General features: G+C 43.5%; 1 protein-coding gene across 1 annotated transcript in view; it reads left to right on the forward strand.

Moving 5' to 3' along the window:
- LOC115133654 (microtubule-associated protein futsch-like) overlaps positions 1–21,546 on the forward strand; it is a 225,581-nt gene that overhangs the window by 142,518 nt on the left and 61,517 nt on the right. The window contains exons 14-17 of the mRNA XM_065021938.1: positions 2,922–3,119; positions 4,919–5,017; positions 5,881–5,979; positions 6,348–6,545. Coding sequence (XP_064878010.1) covers positions 2,922–3,119; positions 4,919–5,017; positions 5,881–5,979; positions 6,348–6,545 — 594 coding nt within the window. The remainder of the gene's footprint in view (positions 1–2,921; positions 3,120–4,918; positions 5,018–5,880; positions 5,980–6,347; positions 6,546–21,546) is intronic.

Here is a 21,546-nt window from a genome sequence, read left to right on the forward strand (position 1 = left end):
GCCCCATCCGAGGACACCCCCGGACAGGGCCAAACAGGAAGGATATAACCCCACCCACTTTGCCAAAGCACAGCCCCCACACCACTAGAGGGATATCTTCAACCACCAACTTACCATCCTGAGACAAGACCGAGTATAGCCCACAAAGATCTCCGCCACGGCACAACCCAAGGGGGGCCAACCCAGACAGGCTGACCACAACAGTGAATCAACCCACCCAGGTGACGCACCCCCCCCAGGGACGGCATGAGAGAGCCCCAGTAAGCCAGTGACTCAGCCCCGTAACAGGGTTAGAGGCAGAGAATCCCAGTGGAAAGAGGGCAACCGGCCAGGCAGAGACAGCAAGGGCGGTTCGTTGCTCCAGAGCCTTTCCGTTCACCTTCCCACTCCTGGGCCAGACTACACTCAATCATATGACCCACTGAAGAGATGAGTCTTCAGTAAAGACTTAAAGGTTGAGACCGAGTTTGCGTCTCTGACATGGGTAGGCAGACCGTTCCATAAAAATGGAGCTCTATAGGAGAAAGCCCTGCCTCCAGCTGTTTGCTTAGAAATTCTAGGGACAATTAGGAGGCCTGCGTCTTGTGACCGTAGCGTACGTGTAGGTATGTACGGCAGGACCAAATCAGAGAGATAGGTAGGAGCAAGCCCATGTAATGCTTTGTAGGTTAGCAGTAAAACCTTGAAATCAGCCCTTGCTTTGACAGGAAGCCAGTGTAGAGAGGCTAGCACTGGAGTAATATGATCAATTTTTTTGGTTCTAGTCAGGATTCTAGCAGCCGTATTTAGCACTAACTGAAGTTTATTTAGTGCTTTATCCGGGTAGCCGGAAAATAGAGCATTGCAGTAGTCTAACCTAGAAGTGACAAAAGCATGGATTAATTTTTCTGCATCATTTTTGGACAGAAAGTTTCTGATTTTTGCAATGTTACGTAGATGGATAAAAGCTGTCCTCGAAATGGTCTTGATATGTTCTTCAAAAGAGAGATCAGGGTCCAGAGTAACGCCGAGGTCCTTCACAGTTTTATTTGAGACGACTGTACAAGCATTAAGATTAATTGTCAGATTCAACAGAAGATCTCTTTGTTTCTTGGGACCTAGAACAAGCATCTATGTTTTGTCCGAGTTTAATAGTAGAAAGTTTGCAGCCATCCACTTCCTTATGTCTGAAACACATGCTTCTAGCGAGGGCAATTTTGGGGCTTCACCATGTTTCATTGAAATGTAGAGCTGTGTGTCATCCGCAGAGCAGTGAAAGTTTACATTATGTTTTCGAATAACATCCCCAAGAGGTAAAATACATAGTGAAAACAATAGTGGTCCTAAAACAGAACCTTGAGGAACACCGAAATTTACAGTTGATTTGTCAGAGGACAAACCATTCACAGAGACAAACTGATATCTTTCCGACAGATAAGATCTAAACCAGGCCAGAACATGTCCGTGTAGACCAATTTGGGTTTCCAATCTCTCCAAAAGAATGTGGTGATCGATGGTATCAAAAGCAGCACTAAGGTCTAGGAGCACGAGGACAGATGCAGAGCCTCGGTCCGATGCCATTAAAATGTCATTTACCACCTTCACAAGTGCCGTCTCAGTGCTATGATGGGGTCTAAAACCAGACTGAAGCATTTCGTATACATTGTTTGTCTTCAGGAAGGCAGTGAGTTGCTGCGCAACAGCCTTCTCTAAAATGTTTGAGAGGAATGGAAGATTCGATATAGGCCGATAGTTTTTTATATTTTCTGGGTCAAGGTTTGGCTTTTTCAAGAGAGGCTTTATTACTGCCACTTTTAGTGAGTTTGGTACACATCCAGTGGATAGAGAGCCGTTTATTATGTTCAACATAGGAGGGCCAAGCACAGGAAGCAGCTCTTTCAGTAGTTTAGTTGGAATATACTCCACTCTATACTATACTATATACTCTATACTCTACTCTACTCTATACTCTATATTCTACTCTATACTCTACTCTTTACACGCGATACTCTATACTATAATCTACTCTATTATCGACCCTATACTCCATACTCTATACTCTACTATATACCCTATTCTATACTCCACTCTATACTCTACTACATACTCTATACTATGCTCTATACTCTATACTCTACACTCTATAGTCTACTCTATACTCTACTCTATTATATTCTCGTCCCTATACTCTATACTCCATTCTATACTCTACTCTATACTCTACTCTATACTCGGCCCAATACTCTATATTCCATTCTATACTCCGCTCTATACTCTATACTCCACGCTACTCTACTCTACACTCTACTCCATAGTCTAACCTATACTCTACTCTATACTCTACTCTATAGTCTAATCTATACTCTACTCTATACTCTACGCTACTTTATACTCTACTCTATTCTATACTTTATACTCTTGTCTCTAAACTACTCTATATTCTACTCTATACTCTACTCTATACTCTACTCTATACTCCACTCTGCTTTATATTCAACTCGACTCTATACTACACTCTATACTCTAACCTTTACTCAACCATATACACTAGTCTATACTCTACTCTATGCTATATTCTACTCTGCTCTATACTCTACTCTATACTCTACTCTATTCTACTCTACTCTACTTTATACTCTCCTCTCCTCTTAACTCTACTCCACTCTATACTCTACTCTACTCTACTCTACTATATTCTACTCTACTCGACTCTACATTCCTCTCCTCTCCTCTACTCTCCATTACTCTCCTCTCCTCCAAGAAACCCATTATCACCACATACAGTAACTTCAGGAAAGGGGGGCTGTAAAATAAAGCATTACTACCCTCATTAAGCAAGTACTGTAAAAGCCATATCACCCATAGCCTCAATCTCTCTGTGGACGTCTATAATAAAGTACATATTCTACCCCCTATAACATCCATGTCTCTGCCCCCGCAAGGAGGACCAGACTCCCCTCCACATCGCGTCTCGTCTGGGGAAGACTGAGATAGTCCAGTTGCTACTGCAGCATATGGCCCACCCTGACGCCTCCACTACTAACGGATACACACCTCTCCACATCTCAGCCAGGGAGGGACAGGTGGACGTGGCTTCAGTACTGCTGGAGGCGGGCGCCTCACACTCGCTGGCTACTAAGGTGGGTAGAGATAATACACACACTCACACACACCTACACATACACTCACACACACCTGCACGCTCACACATACACGTGTACACACACCTGTGCATATTGGTGTGGTTTTTATGGGGATTTTTTTATGGGATGGAATCCATCCCCTTCTTTCTGTGTGGATTATGTCATAAATATTTCTTGATTCGCTGTATGGCCTCTTTCACAGGCGCAGACTATGGGCCACTGTCAGTATGACCTGGTTTAATCAATTCATGATTTATGATGCTTTGGAGAACCCCTGGCTTCTTCTCCTGAATTTAGCAAGTAGATGTCGACTTCTGTCACTGAAGGATATTCAACATCCATTGACACAACAATATATCAGTGCTAATTTATTCATATGCTCTGGGCTCTGAGGTTTATGATGCAGTAAAATTCACCCATCTCCTCTCCCTGCTCTCCCTTCTTCTCTTTCTCTCTCTCTCTCTCTCTCTCTCTCTCTCTCTCTCTCTCTGGCCCCATCTTCTTCTCTCTCTATGTCTATCTCCCTCTCCTCCCTTCCCCCTCTTCTCCTTGTCTAATGGGGATAACAGGTGTGGCATTGTTAGCATCAACAACAGGACAGGGACAGCGGTTTGCCCGTTGAACAACATCTTCCTAGACGTGCTCCTCTCTACCTCTGTCCCTAATCGCCTGTGTTTGATCTGTTAGATAGGTGATGTTTTACAGCCTATGGATTCAAATTTTTCACAACACCACCATTAGTGCCTCTCATTGTCTTTCTTATCTACACGTTGTTTCTACTCGGATGTGTATTACATCAGAAATGAACCAGCGTTACACAGATAATAGGATTCCCTCTCTTCATGGGCTGGGTCGTAAACACGGGAGACGTGACATGGAGGCAACACCGTCGTCCTATCGCAACAGCCTAATGTGACAATGGCTAAAGAGCACCACCTGGTGGCTGCGTTGGTAATATGTTACTGATCAGGTTTTACTCTGTAAATTAGATTTTGAGGTATTACCTATGATTGCATAAGCAATGTGGGTGCACAGAGATTTGTTGTTATTGTGCATCTTGTTAAATTGCATTATGTTTGGTTCACATACATCATTAGTTGGCCGGGAATTTCTAATCCCTTTGGAAATGACGCTGTCTTGAAATAATTACTTTTGAATATACACTGAGTATACAAAACATTAAGAACACCTGCTCTTTCCATGACATAGGCTGACCAGGTGAATCCAGGTGAAAGCTAAGATCCCTTGTTGATGTCACTTGTTAAATCCACTTCAATCAGTGTAGATGAAGGGGAGGAGGCAGGTTAAAGAAGGATGTTTAAGCCTTGAGGCAATTGAGACATGGATTGTGTATGTGTGCCATTCAGAGGGTGAATGGGCAAGACAACATATTTAAATGCCTTTGAACGGGGTATGGAAGTAGGTACCAGGCGCACCAGTTTGTGTCAAGAACTGCAGCGCTGCTGGGTTTTCTCACACTCAACAGTTTCCTGTGTGTATCAAGAATGGTCCAAAACCCAAAGGACATCCAGCCAACTTGACACAATTGTGGGAAGCATTGGAGTCAACATGTGCCAGCATCCCTGTGAAACGCTTTCAACACCTTGTAGAGGCCATGACCTGACGAATTGAGGCTGTTCCGAGGGCAATAGGAGGTGCAACTCAATATAAGGACGCTGTTCCTAATGTTTTGTACACTCAGTGTATTCCATGAGCCTTATGCACATTGATGAAGATATAGATAGTGTTTGTTTCAGTCATTATTAAATGGTCATCTGTATGTTGTCTCCATACAGAAAGGATTCACTCCCCTGCATGTGGCATCCAAGTACGGAAGCCTGGATGTGGTCAAACTTCTCCTGAAAAAAACAGCTCCCCCTGATTCTGCTGGGAAGGTAAGCATTACCATAAAATTCAAACTCTTAATCATTGTATAGTTTTGTGTTAGAGGGAGAAATAACTACACAGTAGAAAAGTCTATTTCTCACAAGGTGTGTTATATTTTTACAATATCAGACAATGCTCTGACCTATTTTAAGTGATGAGGAATTATCTGATGAGGAATAGTCTGATGAGAAATAGTCTGATGAGGAATAGTCTGATGAGGAATAGTCTGATGAGGAATTATCTGATAAGGAATTATCTGATGAGCAATTATCTGATGAGGAATTATCTGATGAGCAATTATCTGATGAGCAATTATCTGATGAGCAATTATCTGATGAGGAACTGTTTGATGAAGAATTATCTGATGAGGAATTATCTGATGAGGAATTGTTTGATGAGGAATTATCTGATGAGGAATTGTTTGATGAGGAATTATTTGATGAGGAATTATCTGATGAGGAATTATCTGATGAGGAATAGTCTGATGAGGAATTATCTGGCTATATATTTTAAAAGTCTGTTGTTATTTCTGGTTGAGGCTATGTTGTCAGCGAGCCTACCGGTAAGCATAGTTTGATTATATCAACTTTTAATTTGATTAACTGCTGTTTATTCCTCTACTTTTAGGAAAGACAGATAACAGATATCATTTGTTTCTTCTTATTCTTTTTGAATAAGGACCCGCCCAGCGATCCTCCTGCTGCTTGCTCTTTAATATAAGCCTGGTTTTCCGTAACAAGCTGTAATAGTGCCCCTATAACTCAGCTTATTTATCATGTGTTGTGTATGTTGACCAGTGTTCTTAATGGCTGCTTGCTCCGCTAACCAGCCTGGTTTTAACCAATCTGCACTCACCTCGTCATCCTTGCAGAACGGCCTCACACCTCTCCATGTCGCTGCACATTATGATAACCAGAAGGTGGCGCTCCTGCTTTTGGACAAAGGGGCCTCCCCCCACACCACGGCCAAGGTGAGACCTCCGTGAGGCCACTCTGGCACTCTCCCCAAACAGGTGGGAGGAGAGACGTCGGTCAGCCTAGGGGTGGACAGTCAATGTGGTATTGAAGCTGTGTGTGTGTGTGTGTGTGTGTGTGTGTGTGTGTGTGTGTGTGTGTGTGTGAGTGTGTGAGTGAGTGTGAGTGAGTGAGTGAGTGAGTGAGTGAGTGAGTGAGTGAGTGAGCGCTTCTGTGTGTTAGTATGTGGTGAGTGAGTGAGTGAGTGAGTGAGTGAGTGAGTGAGTGAGTGAGTGAGTGAGTGAGTGAGTGAGTGAGTGACTACATCTCTAAAGGTATCTGTATGGCTGAATCTTTCTTTCTCTCTCACACACTCTCCCTCCAGAACGGCTACACCCCACTCCACATTGCGGCGAAGAAGAACCAGATGGACATTGCGGTGGTGCTGCTGCAGTACGGGGCAGACACCAACATCCTGACCAAGCAGGGGGTCACCCCTCTGCACCTGGCCTCACAGGAGGGGCACGCTGACATGGCCACCCTGCTCATCGAGAAGGGGACTGAAGTCAACGTCTCCACCAAGGTAGGGCTACATCTTCCCATCCCTCTTGGTTTTAAACTGCTTATGTAACGCGGCCGTGGGTTTGAACCCACTCTTCAACGACTCACACATTAAAACCAACTGAGAAGTTAAAGTTGTACATAGGCCTTGGTACTCTGGTCACAGATACTGACTGCCTCTCTTCTCTGAGACGTGATGTCTCACTGCTTCTGAGGGGTTCAAATGAACAGGGCCTCTGATGTCAGTCTTTCTTTCCACTCGCGTTCTCTCCTTTCAGATCTCCCTTTTTTAGGGTATTTTGTGAATATAGTTACGCTGTCAGTAAGGGCGAATCCTAACAGGGGGGGGGGTTAGCTTTCACTCTAAAAGACTCGTCGATATCTTTGTGATATTTTCTCAGAAAAATGCGAATTACACACACATATCTCAGGTTAGCTTCCAGCCCTGTAACAACGGTAAATGTAATAACACCAGGAAATGTAATAATGTTTCTATTTTTAAACCTGGTATATGTAATAACTTGCTGGTAAATGTAAAAATGTTTATAAGGTAAACATAATAACTTTTTCCGATAAGTGTAATAAGTTATTTCATTAACTAGTGAATAACAACTTTTTTTTATGAATAATGTGATTACTTCAACCAATCATGTTATAACATCACAAAATCAATGTTATTATGTGCTACTTCCCCCAATTGGATGCACATACCAGCACCCACAGCCAATTACAACACAAACAAACTCATGCACATCATCCATGAATACTCATACATAGACTCACAAGTTGAACAGTATAACTTTAGACCGTCCCCTCGCCCATACCCGGGCGCGAACCAGGGACCCTCTGCACACATCAACAACAGTCACCCTCGAAGCATCGTTACCCATCGCTCCACAAAAGCCGTGGCCCTTGCAGAGCAAGGGGAACCACTACTTCAAGGTCTCAGAGCAAGTGACGTCACCGATTGAAACGCTATTTAGCGCGCACCGCTAACTAAGCTAGCCGTTTCACATCCGTTACACAAGCACACATTGAAATGTACACACATGCACAGTCGTGTACACACACACACACACACACACTTGATTATTATTAATCAAGGTTATTATTACATGTTGATGAATAACATTAATAGCTTCAACCGTTCGTGTAATAGCCCAAATCAAGGTCTTCATTTGTTATTTCTGTCTTTTTGATGGACATGGAATTGTCCCAAAAGTGCAAAACCCATCCGCCTGGCACTCCAGGCAGGCTCAAGCCAAACGCTTAAAGCATTTTGTACGATTTCAAATCTGGATGGTAGGTCTGGATGGCACCAGGGCAATTGGAGTCAAATTAATATGTTGAGTAACCTTGCCTGAAACCTGAAGAATGGCATTCGCTTCACAAACTGACACCTTGGCTTCACCTCAGCAGAGGCTATTAAAGTCTTGTGCTGCACAGAACTAACGCAGTCAGTCTCCAGCTCAATCCAACCAGATAGTTTGATTATAAAATAACATATAATACTCTTTTGTTATGAAGATTAAATATGATTGATGTTGAATGTGGTATGAAGGTTATGATGAATGATAATGGAAAATTCATGAAGGAGTTATGAATTATTTCATAAGGGGGGGTTATCAATGCATATTAATATTCCCCTTGTTGTTGCAAAAAGACACATACTGGTATATACCCACAAATACAGACTCAACCTTTTATTATAAACACACACATGCACACACACTCACAGGAACACATAGGCAGGTGACAAAATAACACACACATCTTCAGGCAACATTTTTATTTCAAAATAAAAGTATATTGTACAATGGAAACATTTATTTTTGTTGTCATCTTACCCAAACCTATGACACACAAAACACAGAACAGGTTTGGAGCTGAACAGTGTTAGCCTTTCCTTTGTGGCAGTTAAGGGGCAAAGTGCCTTACTCATAGCCACCAAGGAAGTAGGGGATAGCACCTGAAAGCCAGTAGGAGATAGCACCTGAAAGCCAGTAGGGAATAGCACCTGAAAGGCAGTAGGGGATAGCGACTGAAAGCCACTAGGGAATAGCACCTGAAAGCCAGTAGGGGATAGCACCTGAAAGGCAGTAGGGAATAGCACCTGAAAGGCAGTAGGGGATAGCGACTGAAAGCCACTAGGGAATAGCACCTGAAAGCCAGTAGGGGATAGCACCTGAAAGGCAGTAGGGGATAGCACCTGAAAGGCAGTAGAGGATCGCACCTGAAAGGCAGTAGGTGATCGCACCTGAAAGCCAGTAGGGAATAGCACCTGAAAGCCAGTAGGGGATAGCACCTGAAAGGCAGTAGAGGATCGCACCTGAAAGGCAGTAGGTGATCGCACCTGAAAGCCAGTAGGGGATAGCACCTGAAGGGCAGTAGGGGATAGCACCTGAAAGACAGTAGGGAATAGCACCTGAAAGCCAGTAGGGGATAGCACCTGAAAGGCAGTAGGGGATAGCACCTGAAAGGCAGTAGGGGATAGCACCTGAAAGGCAGTAGGGGATAGCACCTGAAAGGCAGTAGGGGATTGCACCTGAAAGGCAGTAGGGGATTGCACCTGAAAGGCAGTAGGGGATAGCACCTGAAAGGCAGTAGGGGATAGCACCTGAAAGGCAGTAGGTGATAGCACCTGAAAGCCAGTAGGTGATAGCACCTGAAAGGCAGTAGGGGATAGCACCTGAAAGCCAGTAGGGAATAGCACCTGAAAGCCAGTAGGGGATAGCACCTGAAAGGCAGTAGGTGATAGCACCTGAAAGCCAGTAGGGGATAGCACCTGAAAGCCAGTAGGGGATAGCATCTGAAAGCCAGTAAGTGATCGCACCTGAAAGCCAGCAGGGGATAGCACCTGAAGGGCAGTAGGGGATAGCACCTGAAAGCCAGTAGGGGATAGCACCTGAAGGGCAGTAGGGAATAGCACCTGAAAGCCAGTAGGGGATAGCACCTGAAAGCCAGCAGGGGATAGCACCTGAAAGGCAGTAGGGGATAGCACCAGAAAGCCAGTAGGGAATAGCACCTGAAAGCCAGTAGGGGATAGCACATGAAAGCCAGTAGGGGATAGCACCTGAAAGCCAGTAGGTGATCGCACCAGAAAGCCAGTAGGGAATAGCACCTGAAAGCCAGTAGGGGATAGCACCTGAAAGCCAGTAGGGGATAGCACCTGAAAGGCAGTAGGGGATAGCACCTGAAAGGCAGTAGGGGATAGCACCTGAAAGGCAGTAGGGGATAGCACCTAAAAGGCAGTAGGGGATAGCACCTGAAAGCCAGTAGGGAATAGCACCTGAAAGCCAGTAGGGGATAGCACCTGAAAGGCAGTAGGGGATAGCACCTGAAAGCCAGTAGGGGGTAGCACCTGAAAGGCAGTAGGTGATAGCACCTGAAAGGCAGTAGGGGATAGCACCTGAAAGGCAGTAGGGGATGACACCTGAAGGGCAGTAGGGGATAGCACCTGAAATCCAGTAGGGCATAGCACCTGAAAGGCAGGAGGGGGTCACATCTGAAAAGGCAGTAGGGGATAGCACCTGAAAGGCAGTAGGGGATAGTACCTGAAAGCCAGTAGGGGATAGCACCTGAAAGCGAGTAGGGGATAGCACCTGAAAGGCAGTAGCGGATAGCACCTGAAAGCCAGTAGGGGGTAGCACCTGAAAGGCAGTAGGGGATAGCGCCTGAAAGGCAGTAGGTGATAGCACCTGAAAGGCAGTAGGGGATAGCACCTGAAAGGCAGTAAGGGATGACACCTGAAGGGCAGTAGGGGATAGCACCTGAAAGCGAGTAGGGGATAGCACCTGAAAGGCAGTAGGGGATAGCACCTGAAAGCCAGTAGGGGGTAGCACCTGAAAGGCAGTAGGGGATAGCACCTGAAAGGCAGTAGGTGATCGCACCTGAAAGGCAGTAGGGGATAGCACCTGAAAGGCAGTAGGAGATAGCACCTGAAAGGCAATAGGTGATCGCACCTGAAAGGCAGTAGGGGATAGCACCTGAAAGGCAGTAGGGGATAGCACCTGAAAGGCAGTAGGGGATAGCACCTGAAAGGCAGTAGGGGATAGCACCTGAAGGGCAGTAGGGGATAGCACCTGAAAGGCAGTAGGTGATAGCACCTGAAAGGCAGTAGGGGATAGCACCTGAAAGTCAGTAGGGGATAGCACCTGAAGGGCAGTAGGGGATAGCACCTGAAAGCCAGTAGGGGATAGCACCTGAAAGCCAGTAGGAGATAGCACCTGAAAGGCAGTAGGGGGTCACATCTGAAAGGCAGTAGGGGATAGCACCTGAAAGCCAGTATGGGGATAGCACCTGAAAGGCAGTAGGGGATAGTACCTGAAAGCCAGTAGGGGATAGCACCTGAAAGACAGTAGGGGATAGCACCTGAAAGCCAGTAGGGCATAGCACCTGAAGGGCAGTAGGGGAAAGCACCTGAAAGCCAGTAGAGGATAGCACCTGAAAGCCAGTAGGGGATAGCACCTGAAATCCAGTAGGGGATAGCACCTGAAAGGCAGTAGGGGGTCACATCTGAAAGGCAGTAGGGGATAGCACCTGAAAGGCAGTAGGTGATAGCACCTGAAAGGCAGTAGGGGATAGCACCTGAAAGGCAGTAGGGGATGACACCTGAAGGGCAGTAGGGGATAGCACCTGAAATCCAGTAGGGCATAGCACCTGAAAGGCAGGAGGGGGTCACATCTGAAAAGGCAGTAGGGGATAGCACCTGAAAGGCAGTAAGGGATGACACCTGAAGGGCAGTAGGGGATAGCACCTGAAAGCGAGTAGGGGATAGCACCTGAAAGGCAGTAGGGGATAGCACCTGAAAGACAGTAGGGGGTAGCACCTGAAAGGCAGTAGGGGATAGCACCTGAAAGGCAGTAGGTGATCGCACCTGAAAGGCAGTAGGGGATAGCACCTGAAAGGCAGTAGGAGATAGCACCTGAAAGGCAATAGGTGATCGCACCTGAAAGGCAATAGGGGATAGCACCTGAAAGGCAGTAGGGGATAGCACCTGAAAGGCAGTAGGGGATAGCACCTGAAAGGCAGTAGGGGATAGCACCTGAAGGGCAGTAGGGGATAGCACCTGAAAGGCAGTAGGTGATAGCACCTGAAAGGCAGTAGGGGATAGCACCTGAAAGTCAGTAGGGGATAGCACCTGAAGGGCAGTAGGGGATAGCACCTGAAAGCCAGTAGGGGATAGCACCTGAAATCCAGTAGGGGATAGCACCTGAAAGGCAGTAGGGGGTCACATCTGAAAGGCAGTAGGGGATAGCACCTGAAAGCCAGTATGGGGATAGCACCTGAAAGGCAGTAGGGGATAGTACCTGAAAGCCAGTAGGGGATAGCACCTGAAAGCCAGTAGGGGATAGCACCTGAAAGCCAGTAGGGCATAGCACCTGAAAGGCAGTAGGGGATAGCACCTGAAAGCCAGTAGGGGATAGCACCTGAAGGGCAGTAGGGGAAAGCACCTGAAAGCCAGTAGGGGATAGCACCTGAAAGCCAGTAGGGGATAGCACCTGAAATCCAGTAGGGGATAGCACCTGAAAGGCAGTAGGGGGTCACATCTGAAAGGCAGTAGGGGATGGCACCTGAAAGCCAGTATGGGGATAGCACCTGACAGGCAGTAGGGTATAGTACCTGAAAGCCAGTAGGGGATAGCACCTGAAAGGCAGTAGGGGATAGCACCTGAAAGCCAGTAGGGCATAGCACCTGAAAGGCAGTAGGGGATAGCACCTGAAAGCCAGTAGGGGATAGCACCTGAAAGCCAGTAGGGGATAGCACCTGAAAGCTAGTAGGGGATAGCACCTGAAAGCCTGTAGGGGATAGCACCTGAAAGGCAGTAGGGGATAGCACCTGAAAGCCAGTAGGGGATAGCACCTGAAAGCCAGTAGGGGATCGCACCTGAAAGGCAGTAGGGGATAGCACCTGGAAGCCAGTAGGGGATAGCACCTGAAAGCCTCTAGGGGATAGCACCTGAAAGGCAGTAGGGGATAGCACCTGAAAGCTAGTAGGGGATAGCACCTGAAAGCCAGTAGGGGATAGCACCAGAAAGCCAGTAGGGGATAGCACCTGAAAGGCAGTAGGGGATAGCACCTGAAGGGCAGTAAGGGATAGCACCTGAAAGGCAGTAGGGGATAACACCTGAAAGCCAGTAGGGGATAGCACCTGATGTAGGTGTAATTATACTTGTCTAAGACCTAAAAATGTGTGTAAGCTCCCTGCGCTTAAGCCTATGTTTAATCTTAGCGGGGTAACAGTCTTGTGGCCTGCAGGAGACCTAGGTTAGAAACCAGTCTGTCCAATTGGTGCCATGACCTGGATAGGTGTCTGTGAGGAGGTGAAATGGGTGGTGGAGTGTAACGAAAGTAGTTCTGTAAACCAAGCTTGAAAGCTTGAAGCTATATTTGAGCCTAAACATTGTTTGGAGTATGGAGTAAAACAATCTTATATTATGATGGGGTAAGAGCAAGCTATTACCAAGTTAAGACCAAGTTAAGACCAAGTTAATACCAAGGTATGACCATGCTGTGACCAAGGTAAGACAGAGCTGTGACCAAGATAAGAGCAGGCTATGACCATGGTAAAACCAATATAAAATATATTTTGATTTGTTTAACACTTTTTTGGTTACTACCTGGTTCCATATTTGTTATTTCATAGTAGTTTTGATATCTTCACTATTATTCTACAATGTAGAAAATAGTAAAAATAAAGAAAACCCAAACTGTTGAGTGGTACTGTATATCAACAAATACTTTAGGAATCCATACATTATAAACAGCAGAAAACAGAGTACATGTATTCATTGAGATGAAATAGTCATTTCACTTGTCCTTATGATGTTGCTTGATGGTCCCAAAGGAACGTTCTCTGGGGGACCTTTTTGTAGTTCCCAGTTTGTCCCAGGGGCTTCTCCGAAGATGTCACCTGGGGTCCGACACATAACGAAAAAGACATTACAGACAAAAGACTACAATTTACACACATGAACAATATTTACATGTAGTTTGTGTGTGTGTGTGTGTGTGTGTGTGTGTGTGTGTGTGTGTGTGTGTGTGTGTGTGTGTGTGTGTGTGTGTGTGTGTGTGTGTGTGTGTGTGTGTGTGTGCGTCTATCAGTGACACATACATGTCAGTACATACACACAAAAAGTAGGTCACTGCATTGAGCCTTGAGGTGTTGCTTTATTTGTTTTTTGAAACCAGGTTTGCTGTTCTCTTGCTGTATATGAGATGGAAGGGAATTCCATGCAATCATGGCTCTGTGTAATACTGTACGTTACCTTGAATTTGTTCTGGACCTGGGGACTGTGAAAAGACCCTTAGTGGCATGTCTGGTGGAGTAAGTGTCTGTGTCAGTGCCGTACAGAAGTTGACTATGCAAACAATTTGGAAATTCCAACACATTGTTTCTTATAAAAACAAGAAGCGATGCAGTCAGTCTTTCCTCAACTTAGCCAAGAGAGACTGGCATGCATAGTATTGATATTAGCCCTCTGATTACAATGAAGAACAACATGTGCCACTCTTTTCTGGGCCAGCTGCAGCTTAACTAGGTCCTTCTTTGTAGCACTTGACCATATGACTGGACAATAATCAAGGTAAGATAGAAGTAGAGCCTGCAGGACTTGCTTTGTGGAGTGTGGGGTCAAAAAAGCAGAGTATCTCTTTATCACAGACAGCACTCTCCCCATCTTTACAACCATTGAATCAATATGTTTTGACCATGACAGTTTACAATCTAAGGTAACACTAAGTCATTTAATCTCCTCCACTTGTTCAACAGCCGCTATATTCATTACCAGATTCAGCTGAGGTTTAGAGCTTAGGGAATGATTTGTACCAAATACAATACTTTTAGTTTTAGAGATGTTTAGGACCAGTTTATTACTGGCTACGAATTCATAAACTGACTGCAAGTCTTTGTTTAGGGTTGCAGTGATTTCACTAGCTTTGGTTGCTGACGCATATATGGTTGAATCATCAGCATACATGGACACTCAGGCTTTGTTTAATGCCAGTGGCATTGGTAAAAATAGAAAAGGGTAGAGGACCAATAGAGCTGCCCTGAAGTACACCACACTTTACATGTTTAACATTTGAAAAGGTTCCATTAATGAAAACCCTTTGTTTTATATTAGATAGATAGCTCTCAATCCATGATATGGTTGAAAAGCCATATCACATACGTTTTTTCAACAACAGGTTTCATCAATAATATCAAAGGCTACACTGAAATCTAACAGTATAGCTCCCACAATCTTCTTATTATCAAGTTCTTTCAACCAGCCATCAGTCATTTGTGCCAGTGCAGTACATGTTGAGTGCCCTTCTCTATAAGCATGCTGAAAGTCTGTTGCTAATTTCTTCACAAAGAAATAGTATTATATTTGGTGAAACAAAATCATTAAATTCCTCATTAATTCAATATTGCCTTAACAGTTCGAACTGTCAGTTTCTTAACAGGTGCATGTTTATTAATCCTTGTCCCTCCTTGCTTGACATTACGATGGTCGTTATGACCAAACAGTTCTATTTTTGTTTCATCAGAGCAGAGGACATTTCTCCAAAAAGTACGACCTTTGTCCCCATGTGCAGTTGCAAACCGTAGTCTGGCTTTTTATGGTGGTTTTGGAGCAGTGACTTCATCCTTGCTGAGCAGCCTTTCAGGTTATGTTGATATAGGACTCGTTTTACTGTGGTTATATATACTTTTGTACCTGTTCCCTCCAGCATCTTCACAAGGTCCTTTGCTGTTGTTCTGGGATTGATTTGCACTTTTCGCACCAAAGTGTGTTCATCTCTAGGAGACAGACCACGTCTTCTTCCTGAGCGGTATGACAGCTGCGTGGTCCCATGGTGTTTATACTTGCATACTATTGTTTGTACAGATGAACGTGGTACCTTCAGGAATTTGGAAATTGCCCCCAAGGATGAACCAGACACGTGGAGGTCTACAATTTTTTTCTGAGGTCTTGGCTGATTTCTTTTGATTTTCCCATGATGCCAAGCAAGGAGGCACTGAGATTGAAAGTAGGCCTTGAAAAACATCCACAGGTACACCTCCAATTTAGAAGCTTCTAAAGCCATGACATCATTTTTTTAAATTTTCCAAGCTGTTTAAAGGCACAGTCAACTTACTGTATGTAAACTTCTGACCCACTGGAATTGTGATACAGTTTAAAAATATATATATTTCACCTTTATTTAACCAGGTAGGCTAGTTGAGAACAAGTTCTCATTTACAACTGCTACCTGGCCAAGGTAAAGCAAAGCAGTTCAACACATACAACAACACAGAGTTACACATGGAATAAACAAACATCCAGTCAATAATACAGTAGAAAACAAGTATATATACAGTGTGTGCAAATGAGGTAAGATAAGGGAGGTAAGGCAATAAAATAGGCCATAGTGGTGAGGTAATTACAATATAGCAATTAAACACTGGAGTGATAGATGTGCAGAAGATGAATGTGCAAGTAGAGATACTTGGGTGTAAAGGAGCAAAATAAATAAATACAGTATGGGGATGAGGTAGTTGGATGGGCTATTTACAGATGAGCTATGTACAGGTGCAATGATCTGTGAGCTGGTCTTACAGCTGGTGCTTACAGTGAGTTAAATAATCTGTCTGTAAACAATTGTTGGAAAAATTACTTGTGTCATGCATAAAGTAGATGTCCTAAACGACTTGCCAAAACTATAGTTTGTTTTCAAAAAATTTGAGTTTTAATGACTCCAACCTAAGTGTATGCAAACTTCTGACTTCAACTGGATGTTATATCCTTGTATTGCTAATACTGTGTCATCAAAGCAATTACCCAAGTGAGTCTCAGAGATGGCTAATATATGAAAATGATCTGTTCTTTGCAAGTTATTTATTTCATGAACCTCATTTCTGAGGCTACATACGGTATATTAATATGGGCTTTTGTAGCCCTTTCCTTGGTAGGTTATCAGAGATAGACATAATATGTTGGTGTGTGTAAGTGTGTGTGTGCTGTGGGGTTGAAACTACGAACCCACAGGCTTGGCTCACTCATCCCTTCCAGGCTTTTGGGAGGGAGGGTGAACAATGAGCCTGTTATAACGGATGTCCCTACGCACCATGTCCCCATGCGCTCTGGCAGCTTTCATGGCTGTGATAAGCTCTTTCATCTTCTGGCGCACAGCTTCAGGATAGTCCTCGTTTCGGTACATTCCTCTTAAGTTCTTGGCTTTTTCCAGAACAGCTACCTTGTCCTATAACCTCAGGAACTTGTCTACTATCGGCCTGGGCCTGTCACCTGTGCCGGTGGGGGTTTTCCAGTCCTGTGTGCGCTCCACCTCAATCTTCCTGTGATCCATCTTCAGTTTCTCAGTGATAATTTCCCTCACTTTGTCCTCGGACTCCATCCAAGTCTCATGTGGAGATTCTGCAATTCCGTCCACAACAATGTGGTTCTGATTTCTCCGTCATTGTTATCATTAGGTCACATACAGAACTGATGTCCTCTCTCAATGACTTACAGATTGCTGTCATCTTTGCTGTTCTCCTGTTTAAACCCTTCAAACTGACCCTGGGTGAACTGCAAACTGTTCTTCAGGTCCTGGACCTCTCTGGTCAGATCGCCCATTATTTTATTACTCCACCAATATTTGGACACAACACTATTTTCTTGTTGTTGTAACAACTGCTTATATAACTATTTTTGTTTGTTTAAAAGATCCTTCACCTGTGATAGAGAGACACCACTATCCTCAATGGTACTCCCACCAGCTTTGGTCTTTGTCACGGTAGGAATGTAGACTGTTACTCCTCGCAGTTCCAGACAGGGCAGGTCACAAGGCAGAGTGAAACACCAACAAACAGCAAGGATTCAAACAGTCACACTCCCGAGTCAATCCGTGGTCCTAGCCGCAAGGGCTTTGGCTCATCACACTCTAGCGACTCCTTGTGGAGGGCCGGGCGCCTGCAGGCTGACATCGGTTGTCAGGTGAAAGGTGTTTCCTCCGACACATTGGTGCGGCTGGCTTCCGGGTAAAGTGAGCGGGTGTTTAAGAAGCGCGGATAGGGGGGTCATGACTCGACGTTCGCCTCCCGAGCCCGTTGGGAAATTGCAGCGATGAGACCAGATCGAAATTGGAGAGAAAAAGGGGGTAAAATACAAAAAATACAACAACAGAAGAGATAGGCTAGCGTATGCGTCAACAATAATAAGCTACTTCTCCGGAGAAAAATAGACATGCAATTGTTCCTTCTGATAGAGTGAACGTCCTAAACCTTAATGTGATGTTATACAGTATGTTGACAATTATTCAAAAACAAGTCAGTTAATGCATAGTTATTTTGCAAAAGAAAACCATAACAAAGATACGTGTTTTAATGCCACCGGAGAAATGATAAAGGACCTACATTCGTACAGTTTCTTGACTGTGTCCAGCTTGCTAATAATCACTGAAATCGAAGCTAGACATTCAGGGAGCATTGCAAATTCCAAAAACAATGGATAAAACGATGGATGGAGGCACATTTTATGCGAATGTAAAACGAAATCTGTGCGGCCCTCCGGACCTCGTTGAAGACCGAATGTGTGTGTGTTACATTTACCGGAAAACGTTATTCCGTTTATCGTTCAACGTTTTATTACGTTTACAGGCAAGTTATTACAGTGGCAAGAAAAGGTATGAGAACCCTTTGGAATTACCTGGATTTCTGCATAAATTGGTCATAAAATTTGATCTGACCTTCATCTAAGTCACACCAATTAGACAAACACAGTCTGCAATAAACAGCAATAAACTCAACCAATCGTTTTCTGGAGTTGTGGATCAGACCTGCACAACGGTCAGGAGGAATTTTGGACCATTCATCTTTACAAAACTGTTTCAGTTCAGCAATATTCTTAGGATGTTTGGTTTGAACCGCTCTCGAGGTCATGCCACAGCATTTTAAATCGGGTTGAGGTCAGGACTCTGACAGGGCCACTCCAGTAGGCGTATTTTCTTCTTTTGAAGCCATTCTGTTGTTGATTTATTTCTGTTTTTTGGGTCATTGTCCTGTTGCATCACCCAACTTCTGTTGAGGTTCAGTTGGCGCACAGATAGTCTTACATTTTTCTGCAAAATGTCTTGATAAACTTGGGAATTCATCTTTATGTCGGGTGTTAAGAAGCGCGGATAGGGGGGTCATGACTCAACTTTCGCCTCCCATTTTTCAGTCGATGATAGCATGCTGTCCAGGCCCTGAGGCAGCAAAGCATCCCTAAACCATGGTGCTCCCTCCACCATACTTTACAGTTGGGATGAGGTTTTGATGTTGGTGTGATGTGCCGTTTTCTTCTCCACACATTGTGTTGTTTGTTCCTTCCAAACAACTCAACTGTAGTTTCATCTTATTTTGTCAGTAGTGTTGTGAAACATCCAGGTGCTCTTTTGCAAACTTCAGATGTGCAGAAATTTGTTTTTTTGGACAGCAGTGGCTTCTTCTGTGGTGTCCTCCCATGAGCACCATTCTTGTTTAGTGTTTTACATATCGTAGACTGGTCAACAGAGATGTTAGCATGTTCCAGAGATTTCTGTAAGTCTTTAGCTGACACTGGATTCTTCTTAACCTCATTAAGCATTCTGCAATAGGCTCTTACAGTCGTTTTTGCAGGATGGCAACTCCTAGGGAGAGTAGCAACCATGCTGAACTTTCTTCATTTATAGAAAATGTATCTTTGTGTGGACTGATGAACATCAAGGCTTTTAGAGATACTTTTGTAACTCTTTCCAGCTTTATGCAAGTCAACTATTCTTAATCTTAGGTCTTCTGAGATTTATTTTGTTTGAGGCATGGTTCACATCAGGCAATGCTTCTTGTGAATAGCAAACTCAAATTTTGTGAGTGTTTTTTATAGGGCAGGGCAGCTCTAACCAACATCTCCAATCTCGTCTCATTGATTGGACTCCAGGTTAGCTGACTCGTGACTCCAATTAGCTTTTGGAGAAGTCATCAGCCTAGGGGTTCACATACTTTTTTCAACCTACAGTGTGAATGTTTAAATGATGTATTCAATATAGTCAAGAAAAATACAATAATTTGTGTGTTATTAGTTTAAGCACAATGTTTGTCTATGTGAAGAACAGATCCATTTTTTTGCAGAAATCCAGGTAATTCCAAAAGGTTCACATACCTTTTCTTGCCGCTGTACATACAAAATCTGAAAGTTATTACAAATAGAAAATATTATTACATTTACCAGTGTTATTACATTTAGCAGTGTTATTACAAATAGAAAATATTATTACATTTACCAGTGTTATTACATTTAGCAGTGTTATTACAAATAGAAAAGATTATTACATTTATCAGTGTTATTACATTTACCAGTGTTATTACATTTAGCAGTGTTATTACATTTAGCAGTGTTATTACATTTATCAGTGTTATTACATTTAGCAGTGTTATTACATTTATCAGTGTTATTACATTTACCAGTGTTATTACATTTACCAGTGTTATTACATTTAGCAGTGCTATTACATTTACCAGTGTTATTACATTTAGCAGTGTTATTACATTTAGCAGTGTTATTACAAATATAAAAGATTATTACATTTACCAGTGTTATTACATTTAGCAGTGTTATTACAAATAGAAAATATTATTACATTTACCAGTGTTATTACATTTAGCAGTGTTATTACATTTATCAGTGTTATTACATTTACCAGGGTTATTACATTTAGCAGTGTTATTACATTTAGCAGTGTTATTACATTTACCAGTGTTATTACATTTAGCAGTGTTATTACATTTAGCAGTGTTATTACAAATAGAAAAGATTATTACATTTACCAGTGTTATTACATTTAGCAGTGTTATTACATTTACCAGTGTTATTACATTTAGCAGTGTTATTACATTTACCAGTGTTATTACATTTAGCAGTGTTATTACATTTAGTAGTGTTATTACATTTAGCAGTGTTATTACATTTACCAGTGTTATTACATTTACCAGTGTTATTACATTTAGCAGTGTTATATTACATTTAGCAGTGTTATTACATTTAGCAGTGTTATTACATTTACCAGTGTTATTACATTTAGCAGTGTTATTACATTTAGCAGTGTTATTACAAATATAAAAGATTATTACATTTACCAGTGTTATTACATTTAGCAGGGTTATTACATTTACCAGTGTTATTACATTTAGCAGGGTTATTACATTTAGCAGTGTTATTACATTTAGCAGGGTTATTACATTTAGCAGTGTTATTACATTTAGCTTTGTTACAAGTACTCAGCTGTGATTGTAGAGCTCCTGCATGGCTTACGAGAATGTAGCAGGAATGAAGTTAAAAGAGGGATGGAGAGCTATTTCATGGCTATTTTAGGAACAGTAAGATTGCTGGTGCCCAGTGCTGTAGATGGATGAGTCACAGCAAGGGATGTGGGAGGTTAGTACACTGCCGTGACGACCATGGATCCTACCATGATCCTACTTAATTATCCCTGTCTGTAATCGAAAGCGAGACACACACCTGCTCGCATGCACACACCTACACACGTTATAGACATGCACATACTAAACATGCATACGCTTATGAATACAGGACATGCACACAAACACATGTGCTCACATACGCACACAAACACACATGCCCGCACACACACAAGCGCACACTTTATAGTCCCGCCCAGACACACATTGTCTTAGAAATGTAGATCAGGCATGCAGGGCCGTCAGTCAACCTCCTCTATCCCCATTTATCACAGGGATTTGTTTCAAGCAGAAACCCCCGATTTATTCCTCCTTAAACCGTTTTCCTATCCGCTCATTCTTCATCCAGCTCTATCACTGAACCCCAGACAGACCTGAGTGGATGTAGATATATCACTGCTGTACCAGACTCAGTCTGCCTTGTCATATATACTGTACCGACGACAAATGCAAACTATCTCACTGATAACACCTGGTGGAGTGTATCTGCACTCTGCATGAGTGAAACGGGTCATAAAACCCAAGTACCTAATCTCACATTTCCTCCCCTGTCAACGTGTCAT

This window comes from Oncorhynchus nerka, linkage group LG8 (genome assembly GCF_034236695.1).
Source record: "Oncorhynchus nerka isolate Pitt River linkage group LG8, Oner_Uvic_2.0, whole genome shotgun sequence".
Taxonomy (NCBI): domain Eukaryota; kingdom Metazoa; phylum Chordata; class Actinopteri; order Salmoniformes; family Salmonidae; genus Oncorhynchus; species Oncorhynchus nerka.